The sequence below is a fragment of the Oryctolagus cuniculus genome, chromosome 17, assembly GCF_964237555.1.
Source record: "Oryctolagus cuniculus chromosome 17, mOryCun1.1, whole genome shotgun sequence".
Classification (NCBI taxonomy): domain Eukaryota; kingdom Metazoa; phylum Chordata; class Mammalia; order Lagomorpha; family Leporidae; genus Oryctolagus; species Oryctolagus cuniculus.
In genome coordinates, this window is record NC_091448.1 from 2,965,218 (window position 1) to 2,983,295 (window position 18,078).

The following is an 18,078-nucleotide window of genomic DNA, read 5'->3' on the forward strand; positions in this document are numbered from 1 at the left end:
CGTGAGCCGTCTCCAGCCCTGCCCCGCCCTCCCTTCACCCTCAGGCAGTTCCTGTGGAGTTTCCGGCTCCCTGGAGAGGCCCAGAAGATCGACCGGATGATGGAGGCCTTCGCGCAGCGGTACTGCCAGTGCAACCCTGGGGTGTTCCAGTCCACGGGTGAGTGGGACTCGTCCCAGCACAGGGTGCTAACCTCTACCACACCAGGGCTGGGGCCCATGCACACTCCACAGTAGAAAGTCGGAAATGATCCAGAACCCCTGCAGTAGGCACTAGGAATATAATTTGTAGTAACTCAGAACTGTGAAACACAAGGCTATGAAGAATCGTGTTTGTAACACTTATTTTATATATTTGAAAGGCTTTCAGAGAGGGAGAGGGAGAGCGAGGTCTTCCATCCTCTGGTTCCCTCCCCAAATGGTTGCAGTGACTGGAGCTGAGCTGATCTGAAGCCAGGAGCCAGGAGCTTCTTCCAGGTCTCCCACACAGGTGCAGGGGCACAAGCACTTAGCCATCTTCTACTGCTTTCCCAGGCCACAGCAGAGAGCTGGACTGGAAGTGGAGCAGCCAGGACTCAAACCGGCACCCATATGGGATGCCGGCACTGCAGGCCGCCAGTGCCGTAACCCACTGCACCACAGCACCAGTCCTGCTATTAAACCTTGTGAAGAATTTTTACATCCCGGCTAATGATAAGATGAGCAGAAGTGCATATGTGTGTGTCTGATTGCGGTGCTAGTGCAGTGTGTGTCTGTGAGGTGCTTTTCTGATTTCGGACACACAGGCACATTCATGTAGAAGAAATAAAGCAAAATAAGTGAACAGTGGAAGTTTAGGTAATTTGTATTTTCTTTTTAGTTTTTTAAAAGATTTATTTATTTCTTTGAAAGGCAGAGTTAGAGAGAGAGAGGAAGAGACAGAGACAAAGAGAGAGAAATCTTCCATCCACTGGTTCACTCCCCAAATAGCTGCAAAGGGGCCTGTTTGAAGTCCAAAGTCTGGAGCTTCATCTGGGTCTCCTGTGTGGGTGCAGGGTCCCAAGGACTTGGGCCATCGTCCACTGCTTTCCCAGGCCATTAACAGGGAGCTGGATCAGAAGTGGAGCAGCCGGGACTCAAACTGGTGCCCATATGGGACGCTGGCACTGCATACGGCGGCTTTACCCGCTACACCGCAGTGCTGGCCCCAATTATGTTGTTTTTTAAGATTGTCTACAGCATACTCTCATTCTGAGTGAGCGTCCTTTGAGACTAGTGTTCTCTGTACTTTGAGAGGCGCAGCCCAGAGCCGCCCCACGCGTGATCCCCCTCGCCTGCACGCGCAGCCTTTGAGCCCCCGTTTCCCTGGCCGTTCTCACGCTTCTGGGTGGGGTGTGTCTGTGCGCTTGGAGCACACCCAGCCCCCACTCTGTCTCGTCTTCAGACACTTGCTACGTCCTCTCCTTTGCCATCATCATGTTGAACACGAGCCTGCACAACCCCAACGTCAAAGATAAGCCCACCGTGGAGAGGTTCATTGCCATGAACCGAGGCATCAACGACGGAGGCGACCTGCCCGAGGAGCTGCTCCGGGTGAGCCCCGGGTGGCCCTGGTGTCGGTCGCGGGAGCCCCTGGGGTTTAGCGTGGGTCTGTGCTTGCAGGTCGTTCAGCTGTGTGACTTTCCTTAAGAAACGGGTAGCGGGGCCCAGCTAAGGGATTGGGAAGGGGCTGTGGTTTGGTACGGCTTCCTGGTCACCCCCCCGGATGTCTGTGTCTGTCTCGTCACGTGAGCTGCTGGAGGCAGACCTGGCCCCATCCTTCTGCTCGCGGAAGCTGGCAGCCGTGGCTCACTGGAGGCCACGCTCAGTGCTGCTGGAGGGAGTGACGAGGAAGGGGAGGGAGAGAGAGATTCCTGGAGTCAGAGACATGCAGTGTCGTCTTTTATCCAGAATCTGTATGAGAGCATAAAAAATGAACCCTTTAAAATCCCAGAGGATGATGGGAATGACCTCACTCACACCTTCTTCAATCCAGACCGAGAAGGCTGGCTGCTGAAGCTCGGTGAGTCGTCTCTCTGGGCTGGGTTCCTCAGGCAGGGACTAAGAAGGGGAGGCCGTGTGCACACACATGATGGAGGGACCCTGTGCACACATGGTGGGGGAGGCTGTGTGCACATGGTGGGGGGAGGCTCTGTGCACACACATGATGGAGGGACACTGCACACATGATGGGGGAGGCTGTGTGCACATGATTGGGGGAGGCTGTGTGCATACATATGATGGGGGGGCCGTGTGCACTGATGGGGGGAAGCTGTGTGCACACAGATGATAGGGAGAGGCTGTGTGCACACAGATGATAGGGAGAGGCTGTGTGCACACATGATGGGGGAGGCCGTGTGCACACACATGGTGGGGGGACACTGTGCACACATGCTGGGGGGAGGCCGTGTGCACACACACGATGGGGGAGGTCGGGTCACGGGGTGTTCTGCAGGTGGCTGGACGTCTGTTCCTGTGGTTCCTGTGGGACACCAGGACTACTGGGGACGGACAGGCCCCCTAATTCTTGTGGCGTGTCTGCCCCACGTGTCCACTCGAGAATCCATGTCCTGGTTCTGTCTCAAGGCCGCTCCTTGAGGACATGGCGTCCTCTTGCTGCCGCCTTGCCCGGTGGGGGTGCCCAGCCGCTCCATCCTTCTACCCCGTCACACAGACCTGGCCCTCCTGCCTCCCACCCATGCGTCCTCACTCCCTCCTGCCTCTGCTCCCACAGGCAGCGTGCATGGCAAGCCTAGAGCCTGGCTGCTGCTCAGCCCACAGCACTCCTCATTCTCGGGCAGCGGTTTACCCCTTCCTTTCCAGTCCGGATCGGCTGCATTAGTGGTTTTTGTTCATTCGGAATGTTGACAATGTGCTCCTCTTTCCCTGCTGGACGTGAGCGTGGATCACTGAGACTTGTGGTCGTGGCTTGCCGGGAAGGCAACAGTCACCCAGAGGGAGAGAGGGGTCAGCAGGACTTTGACGCACCTGCTGCACGGGGGCTCTCACTGATGGTCCCAGAGCGCAGAGCTCCGGACTTGTCCAGGATGCTGGCCACTGGGAGCGCACTTCCCTGGGTCCTGCCCTGGCCTCCGACCGGTTGGGTCCCCACAGGGGCAGGGGGCGTGTGGTAGAACGATGCCCCTCTGCCGTCCCGGCTCCTGGCCCCAGTGAGGAGGAGCCGTTCCTGTCAGCACTACTGGTGCCGCTGGCAAGGCTGAAGCGGAGTCCGATCCCTGACCAGTTCAGACAGTGGGAGTCACGCCTTCTGCAGTGCGTCCCGCGTCCTTGTGTGGTGGGTGGTGACTGCGTTCCTAGACTCCCCCCGCAGCACCACTCCACCGAGGGCACCTTCACTTTCCTCTTTACTTGGCTGCCGCTGCATTTGTCTTCAGGCCGGCAGAATCTGAAATTAAGGTTCTGAACTTACTCAGGCCACAGGCGCCCTCTGTCCGCATCCTGTCGCCTGCTGGAAATGTTACAGTCTGTCCGAGTTTGGACTTACTCCCCTGGAGTGAAATCTGTTAAGCTGCTAATGCCCTGTTAGCTTTGACAGCCCAGATGCTAAGATTAGAACAGTACAAAGATTATCTTGGTTTTTGCACCAGGATGGCATGCAAATGCATGAGACTTCCCACATTTTTAAAAAGAAAGAAACATTAACCAAATTTGGGACTCTTTTAGGCAACTGCATTACTTTTTCTAACTCTCCACCAAACCCTTCGAACGCCAGGTAGTAGGTTTCGTTGCAGCACACGTGGAATCCCTGCTCTGTGTCTGTGCTGCAGAAGGCAGGACTTCTGCCGCCCCAGCCTCCGTACCCGTCTGTGTGCACACAGCCATGAGAGTGTGTGCTCTGTGTACACTCTGCGCATGTGTTTTTGTGGGTGTGTGTGCATTCTTACACACACTTAAAAGAGTGACAGCCACCTAAAGAGAGGCCAAAGTCACCTTTTTTCTCTTTGCTCTGGATTTTAAATACATGAATACATGTTGGCTTTCTAAAAACTGGCTTGTGGCATCTGTGGGGCCGGATTTTCAGTAGCGGCTCAAATCACGCCCTTAGCAGATAGGATGTAGCATATAAGACGAGCCCCCCCCCCCCATTTGCACACCGCACAGCGGCAGGCGGTCCATGGCGTCTAGGATGAGCCCCCGCTTTGCTCACCACACGTGGTCCAGTGCCCACATTTGCAGGCTCAGCTCCCACCCTAGCGAGACATGACTGTGACTGATGCGTTGTGCTTGAAGATTAAGGAATTGGGTTTAATTTCTTTGTTTTAATTTTCTTTTCTCCCTCATTTGTATGTTCCCATGATTTGGCTCTCCTTCCCTTCCCCATCTCCAGGAGGTATGTAACCCGCAGCCTGCTCGCTCGCTCTGCCCAGCCACTGTCGCCGCCGCAGCCTTCTCCTGTTCTGTTGTTTTGGTTATTTGTTTTTAATCGCTGGTGGTAGTGTTAATGCTGCTTCTAACTCACGTGCAGTCCCTTGGGAACTGGTCAGGATCAGGGGTTCCAAGCCGCTTTCCCGTCTCCCATTTTGGAGGGGTGAAGGATACATCAGACAGGCAAGGACCGCCAAGAGGAAAGCGGAAAGCGAAGCTCCCAGGGAGCGCAGGGGTGCGGAGGGCCTGCCAGGGGTTTGTGGGCGTGCTCACTGCACTCCCCTTCCGGGTCCTGACACCCAGGATCCGGCGGCGCCCAGAGCGATGGCAGAAGGGGAACAGAGGAAGAGGGAGCAGGTGGCAGCTCCCACACGGACGAGCAAGCTGGGAGCAGGTTCAGGTTCGGGGGAAGTGGTGTTCCCTAAGCCCACAATGATGGCAAGCGAAGTTAAGAAACCAGCAACCCCCAGCTGCTGTCCTGGATGCCACGCGGTGGCAGTCGGGAGGCCGTCCAGGGCCCCTTGGTCACGTCCTTGGCGTCCGCCGTCCATCTGCTGACTGGGGAGAAGGCACCCTCAGCCAGAGCGGCCCAGGCTTGTGCCTCAGCGTGACTGGAGCAGAGCTTGCCCTACCGGGATAAGCCCAGCACGGACGGTGTTCAGAGGCCCACTCTGGGGACCCGCTGGGTGTTGACTCCAGGGGCCCAGCAGGGCGAGCTCAGGAGTGGCCGAGCCACGCGGGGGAGGTGGTCCTGTGAGTTCCACAGGGACTGTCCCAGGCGCACGTCGGTCTGTCTGCTTGTTTGTGTCTGGTTTTCTTCCCATGTGGAGCTGTGGCACCCGCGCCTCGTGCAGAGAGCTCTGGGACCCAAGTTGTCCGGAAGAAATAACCAAGCTTTTGCCATCAGGCATAGATTTTTTTTCCCAGCTTTGCTTTTTCTCTTTGATTTCCTTCCATCTCGTTCCTTTTGGCATCCTACATGCTTTCCCATGATCTCCTGCGTCCCGAGGGTGCCCCCGGGTGGTGTCCTGTGGTGCAGTCCGCGGGACCGGCGGCCGAGGACCCTGAGATGGAGGGAGGGGCTCCAGTGCGAACTGCGCCTGCGTCCCTTGCTCCTCCTTGTTTGTTTGGGCCCCTCCCACCTGTTCCTGGCTTGCCCATGCATGCCGTCTCATCCAGCGGTGGGTTTTCCTTAGCTCATGCCTTACAGCCTTGGGGACCAGAGGCAGGTGCTCACGTACAACCCCCACATCGCCGTGAGTCTCCCGCGGCTCCATACCAGGGCAGGACGGGCTGGGCACGTGGCAACTCCGTCTCATAACTGCAGGGTGTGTCGTGCAGACCTGAGCAGTTCACGGTCAGCCGCTGAGCACCCCGAGAGTTGAGGTGCCCAGGCAGAGCCGCAGACAGCTCGGAAGTCCACGGTGCTTACTCCATGTCTGCCAGGCCTGTGCCAGGCATTTCTGCCCCACAGCACGGACTGCAGGCAGAGCCCGGCAGCTGGCCTTTGTCCCTACACATCCACTCTGTTCTTTGTGAGCCGTTTGTGATGAGGGCCTGAGAAGACAGGATTTGGGGCGCCTACAGACTGGCCCCCAGTCCTTTTGTGGGAATCAAACAGGGCTGCTCTGTGTCTCTTACGTCTCAGCAAAAAGTGGGGCGTAAGAAGTGTAGAGTGGGGAGGCCTTGGGGGGACGTGGGTGCAGGGTGAGGGGCCCTCAGGGGGATGTGGGTGCAGGGTGAGGGGCCCTCAGGGGGACGTGGGTGCAGGGTGAGGGGCCCTCAGGGGGACGTGGGTGCAGGGTGAGGGCCCTCAGGGGGATGTGGGTGCAGGGTGAGGGGCCCTCAGGGGGACGTGGGTGCAGGGTGAGGGGCCCTCAGGGGGACGTGGGTGCAGGGTGAGGGGCCCTCAGGGGGACGTGGGTGCAGGGTGAGGGGCCCTCAGGGGGATGTGGGTGCAGGGTGAGGGGCCCTCAGGGGGACGTGGGTGCAGGGTGAGGGCCCTCAGGGGGACGTGGGTGCAGGGTGAGGGGCCCTCAGGGGGACGTGGGTGCAGGATGAGGGGCCCTCAGGGGGACGTGGGTACAGTGGGGATCCTTAGGGGGGACGTGGGTGCAGGGTGAGGGGCCCTCAGGGGGATGTGGGTGCAGGGTGAGGGGCCCTTAGGGGGGACGTGGGTACAGTGGGGATCCTTAGGGGGGACGTGGGTACAGTGGGGATCCTTGGGGGGCGTGGCTCGTGTTCAGACAGATCTCCCCTGACGCGGGGTAAGCAGGGAAAGAGGCTCCTTGTCCGACGTGAGAGCAGGTGCGGCTCAGTTCAGAGGTCGGGGTTCATCCGTTTTTCCTCCCTGAGGACTCGTCTCAGCACTCGGGACCCCGGCAATCGTGAGAAGGGCCGAGGGGGCTTCGTCAGCTCTGCCCGTGCCCCGCGGCCGCCTCTGCTGAGCAGCCTTTGTTCCAAGGCCGAGGTGGTGAGCCCAGAGGGGCAGGGGCAGGGACTTGGGAGCTGACGTCCCCGTACACGGCCGTTCTTCCTTGGTGGAGTCGCCCTGGGGATTCGCAGCCAGGGCTCTGGGCGATGCCGTTCTCAGGACACGAGCCCAGAGGTGGGGAGCAGCGTAGGGCTTGCCCGCCGTCAGGGAGGAGGGGTAGGGCCACAACACAGGGATTTGCTGCCGCGTTCCGGGGAAGCGGTCGTCTGGCTGTGAAGGGCCGCGGCGTCTCGCCGCCGTCGCCTCCCTCCGGTCACTTAGCTGGGGCTCCTTGTGTGCCCGGCTGGCTGTCAGTGGCAGCGTGGCCTACAGCAGGGCTGCCCACCCCCCCACCCCCCGTTCTCTGCTCACGTCCCCCACACGGGCCTCCTGCTGAGCTTCCCCAGCCCAGGCAGTTTGGCGTGTGCGTGTGCGTGTGCGTGTGGTTGCCGCCCCGGGTTCTCTCCCCAGACCCATGCTCGCGTCCTGCTGTCCTGGACACGCTTGCTCTGCTTGCACCCACACTCTCTGTGAGAGCCGCTCTGTCGTGGCTGTGTCTTGTCACTGGTGTGGCTCCTGCCATGGCCCCGCCCTCCCGCCCGCCTCATCGCCCCCGAGGAGAGAGCTCTGTGTGCCGGGGACTCCCGCTCGCCTGCCTGTCTCCTGTCGAATGTGCGTCTCTTCTTGCTCGGCAGGTGGCAGGGTCAAGACTTGGAAGAGACGCTGGTTCATCCTGACAGACAACTGCCTTTACTACTTCGAATACACCACGGTGAGCATCCGCCACGGGCCTGGGGCAGCAGGGGGCGTCCTTCTGTGTCTCGGGGTCAGGGGCTAGCTGCAGCCACGCGGGAAGAACCCTGGTCGCCCTCCGAGTGGGGGGTTCTAGAGAGGATGTGTAGCACCTGGCCGAGGACGCGTGGCTGAGTAGGACCCACTTCCAGGGGGACAGCAGACGCCTGGCCTGCAGAGAGGAGCCTGGGGATGGGCCAGCTGCCCAGAGGCGGCTGTGCCCCTGCTGAGGGGGGGGGCAAGAAAAATGACAGGATGGAGGTTTGCTGGGGGAGCAGAAATGCTAAAGGGTCTGATTCAGAAGGAGCCCAGGGGGCAAAGTACGGGAGGAAGAGACCGGAGAGTGGAATGGGAAAGTTAATTCGAGATCACTTGGAGTTTTAAGAAACTTATATTTTCTTATTTATTTTTTAAAAAGATGTATTTGTTTGAGAGGGAGGGAGAGACACACAGAAAGAGAAAGAACTGCGTCTGCCGGTTCGCCCCCCAGATGGCCACAACAGCCAGCGCTGGGCCAGGCGGGAGCCGTGAGCCGGGAGCTTCCTCCGGGTCTCCCATGTGGGCGCAGGGCCCAAGCACTTGAGGTGTCGTCCACTGCTGTCCCAGGCCACAGCAGGGAGCTGGGTCAGACGCAGAGCAGCTGGGACTCACACCGGCTTACAGCTGCAGGTCTGTAATCAGAGCCTGTGAAGACAGGAGTCCCCAGTGCCGCTCTCTCCAGAGCTCCCTCCCGCAGGCAGGGCACCCAGCAGACCTGGCCGCTCCCGGGAGCGCTGCCCGGGCTCCTGTGCCGGCAGCTCGAGGGCCGGCCGAGAGCAGGGGCTGGGGCTGGCAGACTGCGGCTTCTCCAGACAGGCGTGCTCTGCTCTCGCTCTCCAGCCTGGTCCTGCAGAGGCGGCGGCGGCGACCCTCTGAGGAGGTTGAGATTTGGAAGTATCTTTCCTAGTCAGTGTTAGGCAACAACAGTCACTCCCGGCCTGTGTGTGTCAGCTTGCTGCGGGCCGGGACACAGGTGCACCCTTGGCCTGTTGCTGCTCGCGGGAGAGAGGGTGCAGCCGCGAGCCCCCACGGGGAGAGGCTGGCTGTGACACCGTGTGGCACGAGTCCCCACAGGGAGAGAGGCTGGCTGTGGCACTGTGGGGCCGCGAGCCCCCACGGGGAAAGCAGCTGGCCATGGCACCACGCGGCCGTGAGCCCCACGGGGAGAGGCTGGCTGTGGCCCCATGCGGCCGTGAGCCCCCACAGGGAGAGGCTGGCTGTGGCCCCATGCGGCCGTGAGCCCCCACGGGGAGAGCAGCTGGCCATGGCACCACGCGGCCGTGAGCCCCACGGGGAGAGGCTGGCTGTGGCCCCATGCGGCCGTGAGCCCCCACAGGGAGAGGCTGGCTGTGGCCCCATGCGGCCGTGAGCCCCACAGGGAGAGGCTGGCCGTGGCACCGCGTGGCAGTGAGCCCCACGGGGAGAGGCTGGCTGTGGCACCTTGTGACCGTGAGCCCCCCTCGGGGAGAGCGGCTGGCCATGGCACCATGCGGCCGTGAACCCCACGGGGAGAGGCTGGCCGTGGCACTGTGTGGCCGTGAGCCCCCACAGGGAGAGCAGCTGGCCGTGGCACTGTGTGGCTGTGAGCCCCCACGGGGGAGAGCAGCTGGCCGTGGCACTGTGTGGCTGTGAGCCCCCACGGGGGAGAGCAGCTGGCCGTGGCACCATGCGGCCGTGAACCCCACGGGGAGAGGCTGGCCGTGGCCCCATGCGGCCGTGAGCCCCACGGGGAGAGGCTGGCCGTGGCACTGTGCGGCCGTGAGCCCCCACGGGGAGAGGCTGGCCGTGGCCCCATGCGGCCGTGAGCCCCCACGGTGGGAGGCTGGCCGTGGCACTGTGCAGCCGTGAGCCCCCTCGGGGAGAGGCTGGCCGTGGCACCATGCGGCCGTGAGCTCCCGCGTCGGGGATGAGCTGCAGAATAGCACCAGCTAGTAGTTAGAGTGCACGTGCTGATGGCGTGCTGATGGCGTGCTGCGCGGTGTGCTGTCAGGTGGTCTCCAGGGGAATTCCGTGTGCGCTGTCGGAACTCAGGCCGCGGACTCTGCAGCTGGCAGTACCTTTATGCTGTCCATCTCTTCAGACGTGAGGCGAGATGCCTCAGTGCACAAAGCAACAAAAAGAAAGATTCTCCCTGCCCGCCCCCCACCCAGTGCCACAAGGAGCACCCGGTGCGCTCTCAAATGTCTGTCCACCGTCTCGCCCCAGCGTCCACGTCTGAGGGTCTCACTCTCTCTGAGTGCGCAGGGAGAGAGACAGAGACTCCCATCTGATGGTTCTCTCTCCAAACGCTCACAGCAGCAGCAGGCAGGGCGGGACCAGGTCAGAGCCAGAGCTCCAAGCGGGGCCGGGGCTTGAACCCAGCGCGCTGATGGGAGGCAGACTGGCCCAGATGGTTCTGAACAGGTCAGGGTGACCGAGTGGGCTTCCAGTTACCTGGCAGAGAACGGTAAAAAGTGGGGACACAGAGCAGCCACACACAGAGGGTGTGACCCATCAGAGGCTCCGGCAGGTGCAGTGAGGAGAGAAGCAGTAGCTGGGGGCGGAAGGGGGCTGGCCATTCGGGGCCCTGGTGTGGACGGGGCCCGGCAGCCGCCCCCGTGCGCTGGGTGTGGGAGAAGGCAGCTGGGGTGGGGTGGGTAGAGGCTGTGGCTTGTTATTTCTCTGTCCATCCTCTGTGATCGGGGAGTACCGAGGCTGCTGCTGGCTAGGAACTGGTGGCACAGGGAAAGTGAGTCAGGACTCACTTCCTGTGGCACAGGGGAAGCCCCAAGATTGTGTGTTCAGTTGGGAAAACTCTGGGAGCCTCCCAAGAGTACCTCACCTCCTCAGATGGATGGAGTGAACCCTGACCTTCGAACGTTCATGATCCCGCAGACGAGTGCCGCCTCCACTCGCCGTTCCCTTATGAGACTGCGGAAAGTGCTAGAACACAAAACCGCCTGTACGCAGCTGAGTGCTTAGAGTGCAGGTGTGGCACAGTCGGGACTCTGGGTTCCCAGAGAGGGAGGCCTCAGACGTGAATCAAATGAGAACCCGAACTGTGTACTTAAAATACAGCCATGTGATTGTAGATTACAGCAGTAACAAGGGGGAGACCCGGAGGCGTGCGGCAGAGTAGCTGACCATGTCGTCACTGCCCCGGAGGGAGGGCCTGAGCCAGGCGCGGAGGTTGTGTGTGACAGGACGAGCAGGACACAGTTAGAAGCCACAGGCACGGAGGACGAGGGGTGGTCCCGTCCCGGGACCTCTGCCGCCTGCAGGGGCAGACAGGCATGGCGGAGGGAAGGGACCCGGGGTCCGCAAGCCCAAGCGGCGCTCGGGAAACGTCCCGGGGCTTAGTTCTGCCAGGCCCCAGCCCGGAATGAGCGTCTCACTCAGTTGGGAGAGGCAGGTCGCCCCCAGCAGTTTTGCGGGCCAGAGGCTAGTGGGTGAGGGTCTGTGCGGCCTGGAGGGCGGGGTGACACAGCGTGCCATCCAGGGAGGTGAGGGGAGTGCCTCGCTGCCCTCGAGGAGCTGCTGCGTGGTGAGCAGACTCGGGGAGCACTGTCAGATGGAAACCGGGTGCGTTCCGAAGAGAGAACGGGTCCAGCCTCGTGAGGCTCTTCTGGAGCCTTTTGTTTGTTCTAGAGTTGATGAGGCTATCCGAGGGCTCCCCTCCTGGGAGAGGCATTGGCGCTGAAGCGCAGGGCTGGGTGTTTGTTCAGCCGTGATGGAATGTGGGAAGACTTCGCACCTGTGGTCTTTTCTGATGAGCAAATACGATTCTTTACAAAAGCGATGTCAGTTGTTCTTAAAGAAAAATTACAAAGCCAACGATGTCCCCTCCGTGGGACAGAGGCAGTTATGGGCGGAAGGCGCTGGTGTGGGGTGCACCGGCCGTCCCTGGGCTGGGCCTCCCACTGGAGCTCCAGGACGAGGGTCCTCGGCCCTGGTGACACGGGACCTCCGCGTGCAGCCTGCGGATCAGTGGCTGTCCCGCAGGCCCCGGCGGTGGCGCCTTCTGGGGCGGCAGGTTGAGCGCAGGAGAGGAGCTGCGCAGCCAGCGGTGTGCTGGGCCCGGCAGGCGAGGCCGGAGCGGGGTGGTACTGGGCTCTCCCCCAGCGATTCCGAGGCCGGAGCGGGAGTGGTACTGCGCTCTCCCCCAGCGATTCCGAGGCCGGAGCGGGAGTGGTACTGGGCTCTCCGCTGGTCCCCCAGCGATTCCGAGGCCGGAGCGGGAGTGGTACTGGGCTCTCTGCTGGTCCCCCAGTGATTCCGAGGCCAGAGCGGGAGTGGTACTGGGCTCTCTGCTGGTCCCCCCAGCGATTCCGAGGGTCTCCTTAGGGTCCAGCCTCCACTCCAGACTGAAGAGCACAGGGAGAACACGCCTCAGTGCCAAGGGAGCCTGATGTGCCAGGCCCGCGAGGCTGCGTGTAATGAAGTCACGTCCTCATTGAGGCCCAGACTGTGAGAGCTCTTAGCCTGCGCACCCACTGTCTCCACTCAGCAATCCTCAGGGTCCAGAAAGCCCGAGAAACGAGAGTGGAGGAGGTGGAAGCCAGGCCCAGGGAACCGACTGAGCTGTTTAGGAACCAGGTCAGCGCCTCCCTCGCCGCGGCCCCTCCAGCCCCCAGGGGACGGCAACACTGGGCACTTCCGGGCAGACCGGGTGTGGGAGCTTCGTACCTGCTGGATCCTAGGTGAGAGCAGAGTGCCTGCGCCCCTCAGCCCTCAGAGTGCAGCTGGCAGGTAGGGGGGCGACGGCTGTAACCCTGGCGAGAGAGGCCGGCGCCCCACACACGGCCCGCCGGGGAGTTCCCTGTGCACGGGCCCCGGAGCCCCACACACATGGCCCGCCAGGGAGTTCCCGGTGCACGGGCCCCGGAGCCCCACACACACGGCCCGCCAGGGAGTTCCTGGTGCACGGGCCCCGGAGCCCCACACTCACGGCCCGCCAGGGAGTTCCTGGTGCACAGCCCCGGAGCCCAGTCAGCTCAGTCCCCTGCTCCTCCAGTCACTCACCGGAGTCCCTGGTCTTGGAGGCAGGCCCCCAGCTGTAGAGCAGGTGGAGACCAGAGCAGCTGGGAGGAGAGAGACTGAGAGGGGAGGAAGGCCCCACGCCCACCCCCACCCCCACCCACAGAGGCTGTGAGACAGGAACAGGATCCAGAGCAAAGCCATCTGGAGCCACTCTCGGAAACTAAGAGTGTTAGGAGAAAACGCTTGGCAGAAAACACCAAGAAAATCTCGCGGGAGGACCCAAGGCAGAGGGGTGGGAATGGCGCGGGGAGAGCTGGTCCAGGAGGCCCGGCGGGCTCGGGAGAGCCGAGAGCAGGAACCGTGGCGGCGCGTTCTCTGTGCTTGGTGCCCTGGGACCACATCCACGCCCCGGGGAGTCTCCAGGCTCCAGGCGGCGCGAAACAGGCACAGGCAGAGCCCCCCCCCCCCCCATCAGTGACAGGCTCGCCGGAGAGCGGAGGCCTGGTGCGCCGGCCTCTGCGTGTGGAGGAGTGATGTTTGCAGCCAAACCACAGCCAACTGTGAAGAGCACACGGCCATGCTGCCAAGCAGGCCGGCCCGCGGCGGTGCCGCCACCCACCCAGCCCATCTCGGGCGCTGGTGGAGGTGTGCTTGCGGGGGGGGGCGGGGGGGGGCGGGGGGTGCCGAGCAGAAGTGGGAGAGGACCGAGGGCGGGCTCAGGGATGGGGAAGGGTGCGCCACAGCACTGTAGCAGGAAGTGAGGCCGTCGGTTCTGGGGCAGGTCCAGAGGCTTCGGGAGAGCTGTCTTCGGGAACCTGCAGTGGGGTTGGTTCCACAATGGCAGAGCAGGGAGGGAGCTGACTGCTCTAGCCCAGGAGAAGGCAGTTTAAAAAGTGGAGAGCGTGCGGCCTCAGGGAGGAGTGAGGGGGAAACGGCAGAGGAAACTCTACCGAAATTAGAGGACACAGAGGACCTACGTGGAGGGCATGGGCGCCCACACTTGGGACCGCAGCAGCCGAGAGCCTGCGCACCAGCGCCGGAGAGTGAGGGGAGACCAGACCGCGGCAGCCGAGCCACTGGTGCCAAAGCTGCAGGAAGAGCCTAGAGGGAGCCCGGCTTGGAGCCCCGTGGCGGACAGTGCGCCAGCCAAAGTGGAGGAGAAAAAAAAACCACACACACACACAAAAGAGCAGCACGGGCACGTTTCTCTCTCCCCTGCGTCCTGTAACAAGCCGATAGAGCGGGCGCCAGTTTGGACATACATAGCAGCTGTGCCAGCTCGTGTCTGCGCCCAGCAACCAGCCGAGCGGGGCTCCTGACACGTGGGGAGAAGTCACAGGGGCTGGCAGCTTGTGACTGTGAGCTTCTGCACCAGGACTGTGACGAAAACAGGCGGTGGGGGGGACTCACAGTGTGGCTGGGACTTGGAGAAGTCTCTGGGGAGACGCCGCAAGCTCAGGCGGCCCTGGCTACCCGGTGAGAGATGTGGCTGGGGAATCGGGACTTACTCAGAGGACGGCGCAGATCCTTTGTGTGGTCCCCGGCACAGAGCGGACGAGTATCACAGCCGCTGGGCAGCGCTTAGGCAGTCTCCATTCTCCATGGAGAAGAGCCCAGCTGAGCAGAACAAACCTCCTTCTGATTGAAAAAAAAAGAGAGAGAGAGGAGGTGTACTACACCAAACCTGGATGTGTCACCTTAGGCACGCTGAAAAGAGCTCCCTGGCCACACCCCCACAGCCTCGGGAGATTCACTGAAAGCAGACTTACCTACAGGGTCATAGTACAAAGATAACAGCCATCACAGCAACAACAAAAGAACCTGAAATTATGGGATGCCCTGGGCTGCCCAGCGTGAGAGGTTTCAGCAAGAGTGACACGTGTGCAGCGGGCTTGGGTCGAATGCTAACTGTGGCTCCGAGAGAGGAAGGTGGGGGCCGGCGCTGTGGCGTGGTGGGCTGAGCCTCCACCTGCAGTGCCAGCACCCCAGCGGGCATCAATTCACGTCCCGGCTGCTCCACCTCCCATCCAGCTCTCAGCTATGGCCTGGGAAAGCAGTAGAAGACGGCCCAAGTCCTTGGGCCCCTGCACCCACGTGGGAGACCTGGGAGAAGCTCCTGGCTCCTGGCTTCGGATTGGCTCAGCTTTGGTCATTGAGGCCATCTGGGGAGTGACCCAGCAGATGGAAGACCTTTCTGGCTGTCTCTACCTCGCAAATAAAAGAAAGATTTTTTTTTTTTTTGGGCGGGGGAAGGAAAGTTTGGAAGGTTACTGTGTGGCACAGTCTGAAATGCAGAGTGGTGCTAGTGAAAACTGGCTTGAGGGAGCTGGGGGTGTGAGTGCTGGGCGGGGGGGGGGGCAGGGGCGGGACCCTGCTGGGTGGGAGGAGCTGAAGCCTCTTCAGGTAGCATCTAAGCCCCGGGACAGGGAGCCCGCTGAGCCACGGGCTGCCGCTTTTGTAAAGTTTGTAAAACTGGTTGGCTTTTCACACTTGGTGTCTGTGTAACAATCAAACGTAGAAAGCCGAGACGTGGTGGGCCTTGTTGGTTAGCTGGATGTTGGGGGTCAGGGGTGTGAAGACTCGTGATGAGCGAGCACACTTGCAGTGCCTTTGCTGATGTGGTGGGGGTTCCAAGAGCACCTGTTGGGGTGAGGGCAGGGTGCTCCGTGTTCCGGACACGTTGAGGTGCCTTTCTGGATCGAGGAGGAATGGTCAGGAAGGCGGCGTCTCCTCAAGGCCCTGTAAGCCCAGTCTGGCAGTGGGAGGAGGGCTGGAGACCGTGGCTGCGTGACGGTCGGTGACAGCTGCAGTGCCGGGCAGTGGGAGGAGGGCTGGAGACTGTGGCTGTGTGACGGTCGGTGACAGCTGCAGTGCCGGGCAGTGGCTGTGTGACGGTCGGTGACAGCGGCAGTGCCGGGCAGTGGCTGTGTGACGGTCGGTGGCAGCTCCAGTCCTGGGCGCAGGAGAGGCTCCAGGAACTGCTGAGCTAGAGCTGAGGCTCCGATGAGTAGAAGGGGGGAGGCGCCCCCTTGTCGGGGCGGGGGAAAAAGAGCTCACGCATTCCCATGTGAGCCCCGCCCCCCGGCCACCCGGTGTTCTCTCGGGGCGGCTGCCGAGTCTGCTCGGCCGTGTGTCATGTCCACAGCAGCCGCACGCTTCTCAACCCGGTTCTTTAGGGCCTGGGGACCTCAAGCTGGTTTGGGAAGTGGCTCAGTGGGAGAAGCAAGACAGTGAGGACGAGGGTGAGGCCGTCACGGTGTATCTGCCCTCACTGAGTGCATCCGCTCTGCATCTGTCCTGCAGGATAAGGAGCCCCGTGGGATTATCCCGCTCGAGAATCTGAGTATCCGGGAGGTGGAAGACTCCAAAAAACCAGTGAGTGGCGTGGGGTGTTCTGAAGGGGGGGATGGGTACCGGAGTTCCTGAACGAATGAACTCCAAAGGTTTTTGGAAAAAGACTGAGAAACCTGGAAAGTTCTACAGTGCCTTCAACTCAGCCTCACTCTTTTCTTGACGACTTTTGCTATTCAAAGATGAGGCTGTGAAAAACCTGCGTTCACCTGGTCTTGTTTAACATCACTGAGCCTCCTGTGAGGTGTACACACTGCCCCTCCTTCAGTGGCGGCAGTACCTAGGACTGGGCCGCTTGTTTATAATCTTGTACATATCTCCCCATTGCTTTGAGTGTGACTTCACTGGACTGGCTTTAAAAAGCTTTGTCACCCGTGGTCCTGTCTGTATCTGATGTGTGTTAGTGGAGCTGTGTGTGCCTGGTTGTCACCCGTGGTCCTGTCTGTATCTGATGTGTGTTAGTGGAGCCATGTGTGCCTGGTTGTCACCCGTGGTCCTGCCTGTATTTGGTGTGTGTTGGGGTGGATCTGTGTGTGCCTGGTTGTCACCCGTGGTCCTGCCTGTATTTGGTGTGTGTTAGTGGAGCCGTGTGTGCCTGGTTGTCACCCGTGGTCCTGGCTGTATCTGATGTGTGTTAGTGGAGCCGTGTGTGCCTGGTTGTCACCCGTGGTCCTGGCTGTATCTGATGTGTGTTAGTGGAGCCGTGTGTGCCTGGTTGTCACCCGTGGTCCTGGCTGTATCTGATGTGTGTTAGTGGAGCCGTGTGTGCCTGGTTGTCACCCGTGGTCCTGTCTGTATTTGGTGTGTGTTAGTGGAGCCGTGTGTGCCTGGTTGTCACCCGTGGTCCTGTCTGTATCTGATGTGTGTTGGGGTGGAGCCGTGTGTGCCTGGTTGTCACCCGTGGTCCTGTCTGTGTCTGATGTGTGTTGGGGTGGAGCCGTGTGTGCCTGGTTGTCACCCGTGGTCCTGGCTGTATCTGATGTGTGTTAGTGGAGCCGTGTGTGCCTGGTTGTCACCCGTGGTCCTGGCTGTATCTGATGTGTGTTAGTGGAGCCGTGTGTGCCTGGTTGTCACCCGTGGTCCTGTCTGTATCTGATGTGTGTTAGTGGAGCCGTGTGTGCCTGGTTGTCACCCGTGGTCCTATCTGTATTTGGTGTGTGTTAGTGGAGCCGTGTGTGCCTGGTTGTCACCCGTGGTCCTGTCTGTATCTGATGTGTGTTAGTGGAGCCGTGTGTGCCTGGTTGTCACCCGTGGTCCTGTCTGTATCTGATGTGTGTTGGGGTGGAGCCGTGTGTGCCAGTTTGCTGTCTTTGCCAGGAAGGCCTGTGCCGCATCCCACTTTAGCTCTTGCCTTTCTGTATGGAATGTCAGCTGTGTTCTTGAAAGCCCCCTGGGAAACAAACTCTGTGGCGGCCAGCGCCTTCCTAAGGGCCTGCTCCCCTCCCCTCCCTGTGTCTCGGTTCTCAGAACTGTTTTGAGCTCTACATCCCTGACAATAAAGACCAGGTGATCAAGGCCTGCAAGACGGAGGCCGACGGCCGCGTGGTGGAAGGGAACCACACCGTGTACCGGATCTCAGCCCCGACGCCCGAGGAGAAGGAGGAGTGGATCAAGTGCATCAAGTGAGTGCGCGCTGGGCCCAGGAGAGCGCTGCGGGGCCGTGGCTGTCAGGCGCCCAGGCTCTGTTCCCATGGCCGGGTTTGCTGCACCTGCCTCTTCCGTACTCCAGGGAATCGTTTGCCCGGGGCCCAGGTGGCTTCCGGGGGCCTTTGTTTTGTGGGCATTACAGCATGTTTCGAGAGCACCCCCAAGCTGGGTTTCCCAAGTGCCATCCGAGACCCTGATGGGAACAGCGAGCCTGCAGGCCCAGGGCTGGCGCAGACTGAACTGTCTGTTCTCAGATTCATGGTGACAGCCTGGGGGCGGGGAGCAACGTTTCACAGTTTGTTAAGGTTGTGAGGCCCCGTGTTCCCGTTTGTAGACAAGGAAGCTAAGGCCCGAGGGGTTGAGGCGCTTGGTGGGCGTCGCGTGACGGTGTCCACGTCAGGACGCGGCCCGCCGTG

The 18,078-nt window shown here is 61.1% G+C and overlaps 1 protein-coding gene across 5 annotated transcripts in view; it reads left to right on the forward strand.

Annotated features, from left to right (window-relative positions):
- The window catches only part of CYTH1 (cytohesin 1), a 98,132-nt gene that overhangs the window by 77,803 nt on the left and 2,251 nt on the right, over positions 1 to 18,078 (forward strand). For 3 of the 5 annotated variants that reach the window (XM_070060227.1, XM_070060225.1, XM_008252518.4), the window contains 6 exons: positions 45 to 157; positions 1,421 to 1,569; positions 1,927 to 2,039; positions 7,568 to 7,646; positions 15,968 to 16,039; positions 17,483 to 17,637. In XM_070060227.1, coding sequence (XP_069916328.1) covers positions 45 to 157; positions 1,421 to 1,569; positions 1,927 to 2,039; positions 7,568 to 7,646; positions 15,968 to 16,039; positions 17,483 to 17,637 — 681 coding nt within the window. The remainder of the gene's footprint in view (positions 1 to 44; positions 158 to 1,420; positions 1,570 to 1,926; positions 2,040 to 7,567; positions 7,647 to 15,967; positions 16,040 to 17,482; positions 17,638 to 18,078) is intronic. The other 2 variants (XM_070060226.1, XM_070060224.1) reach the window with 1 other exon arrangement.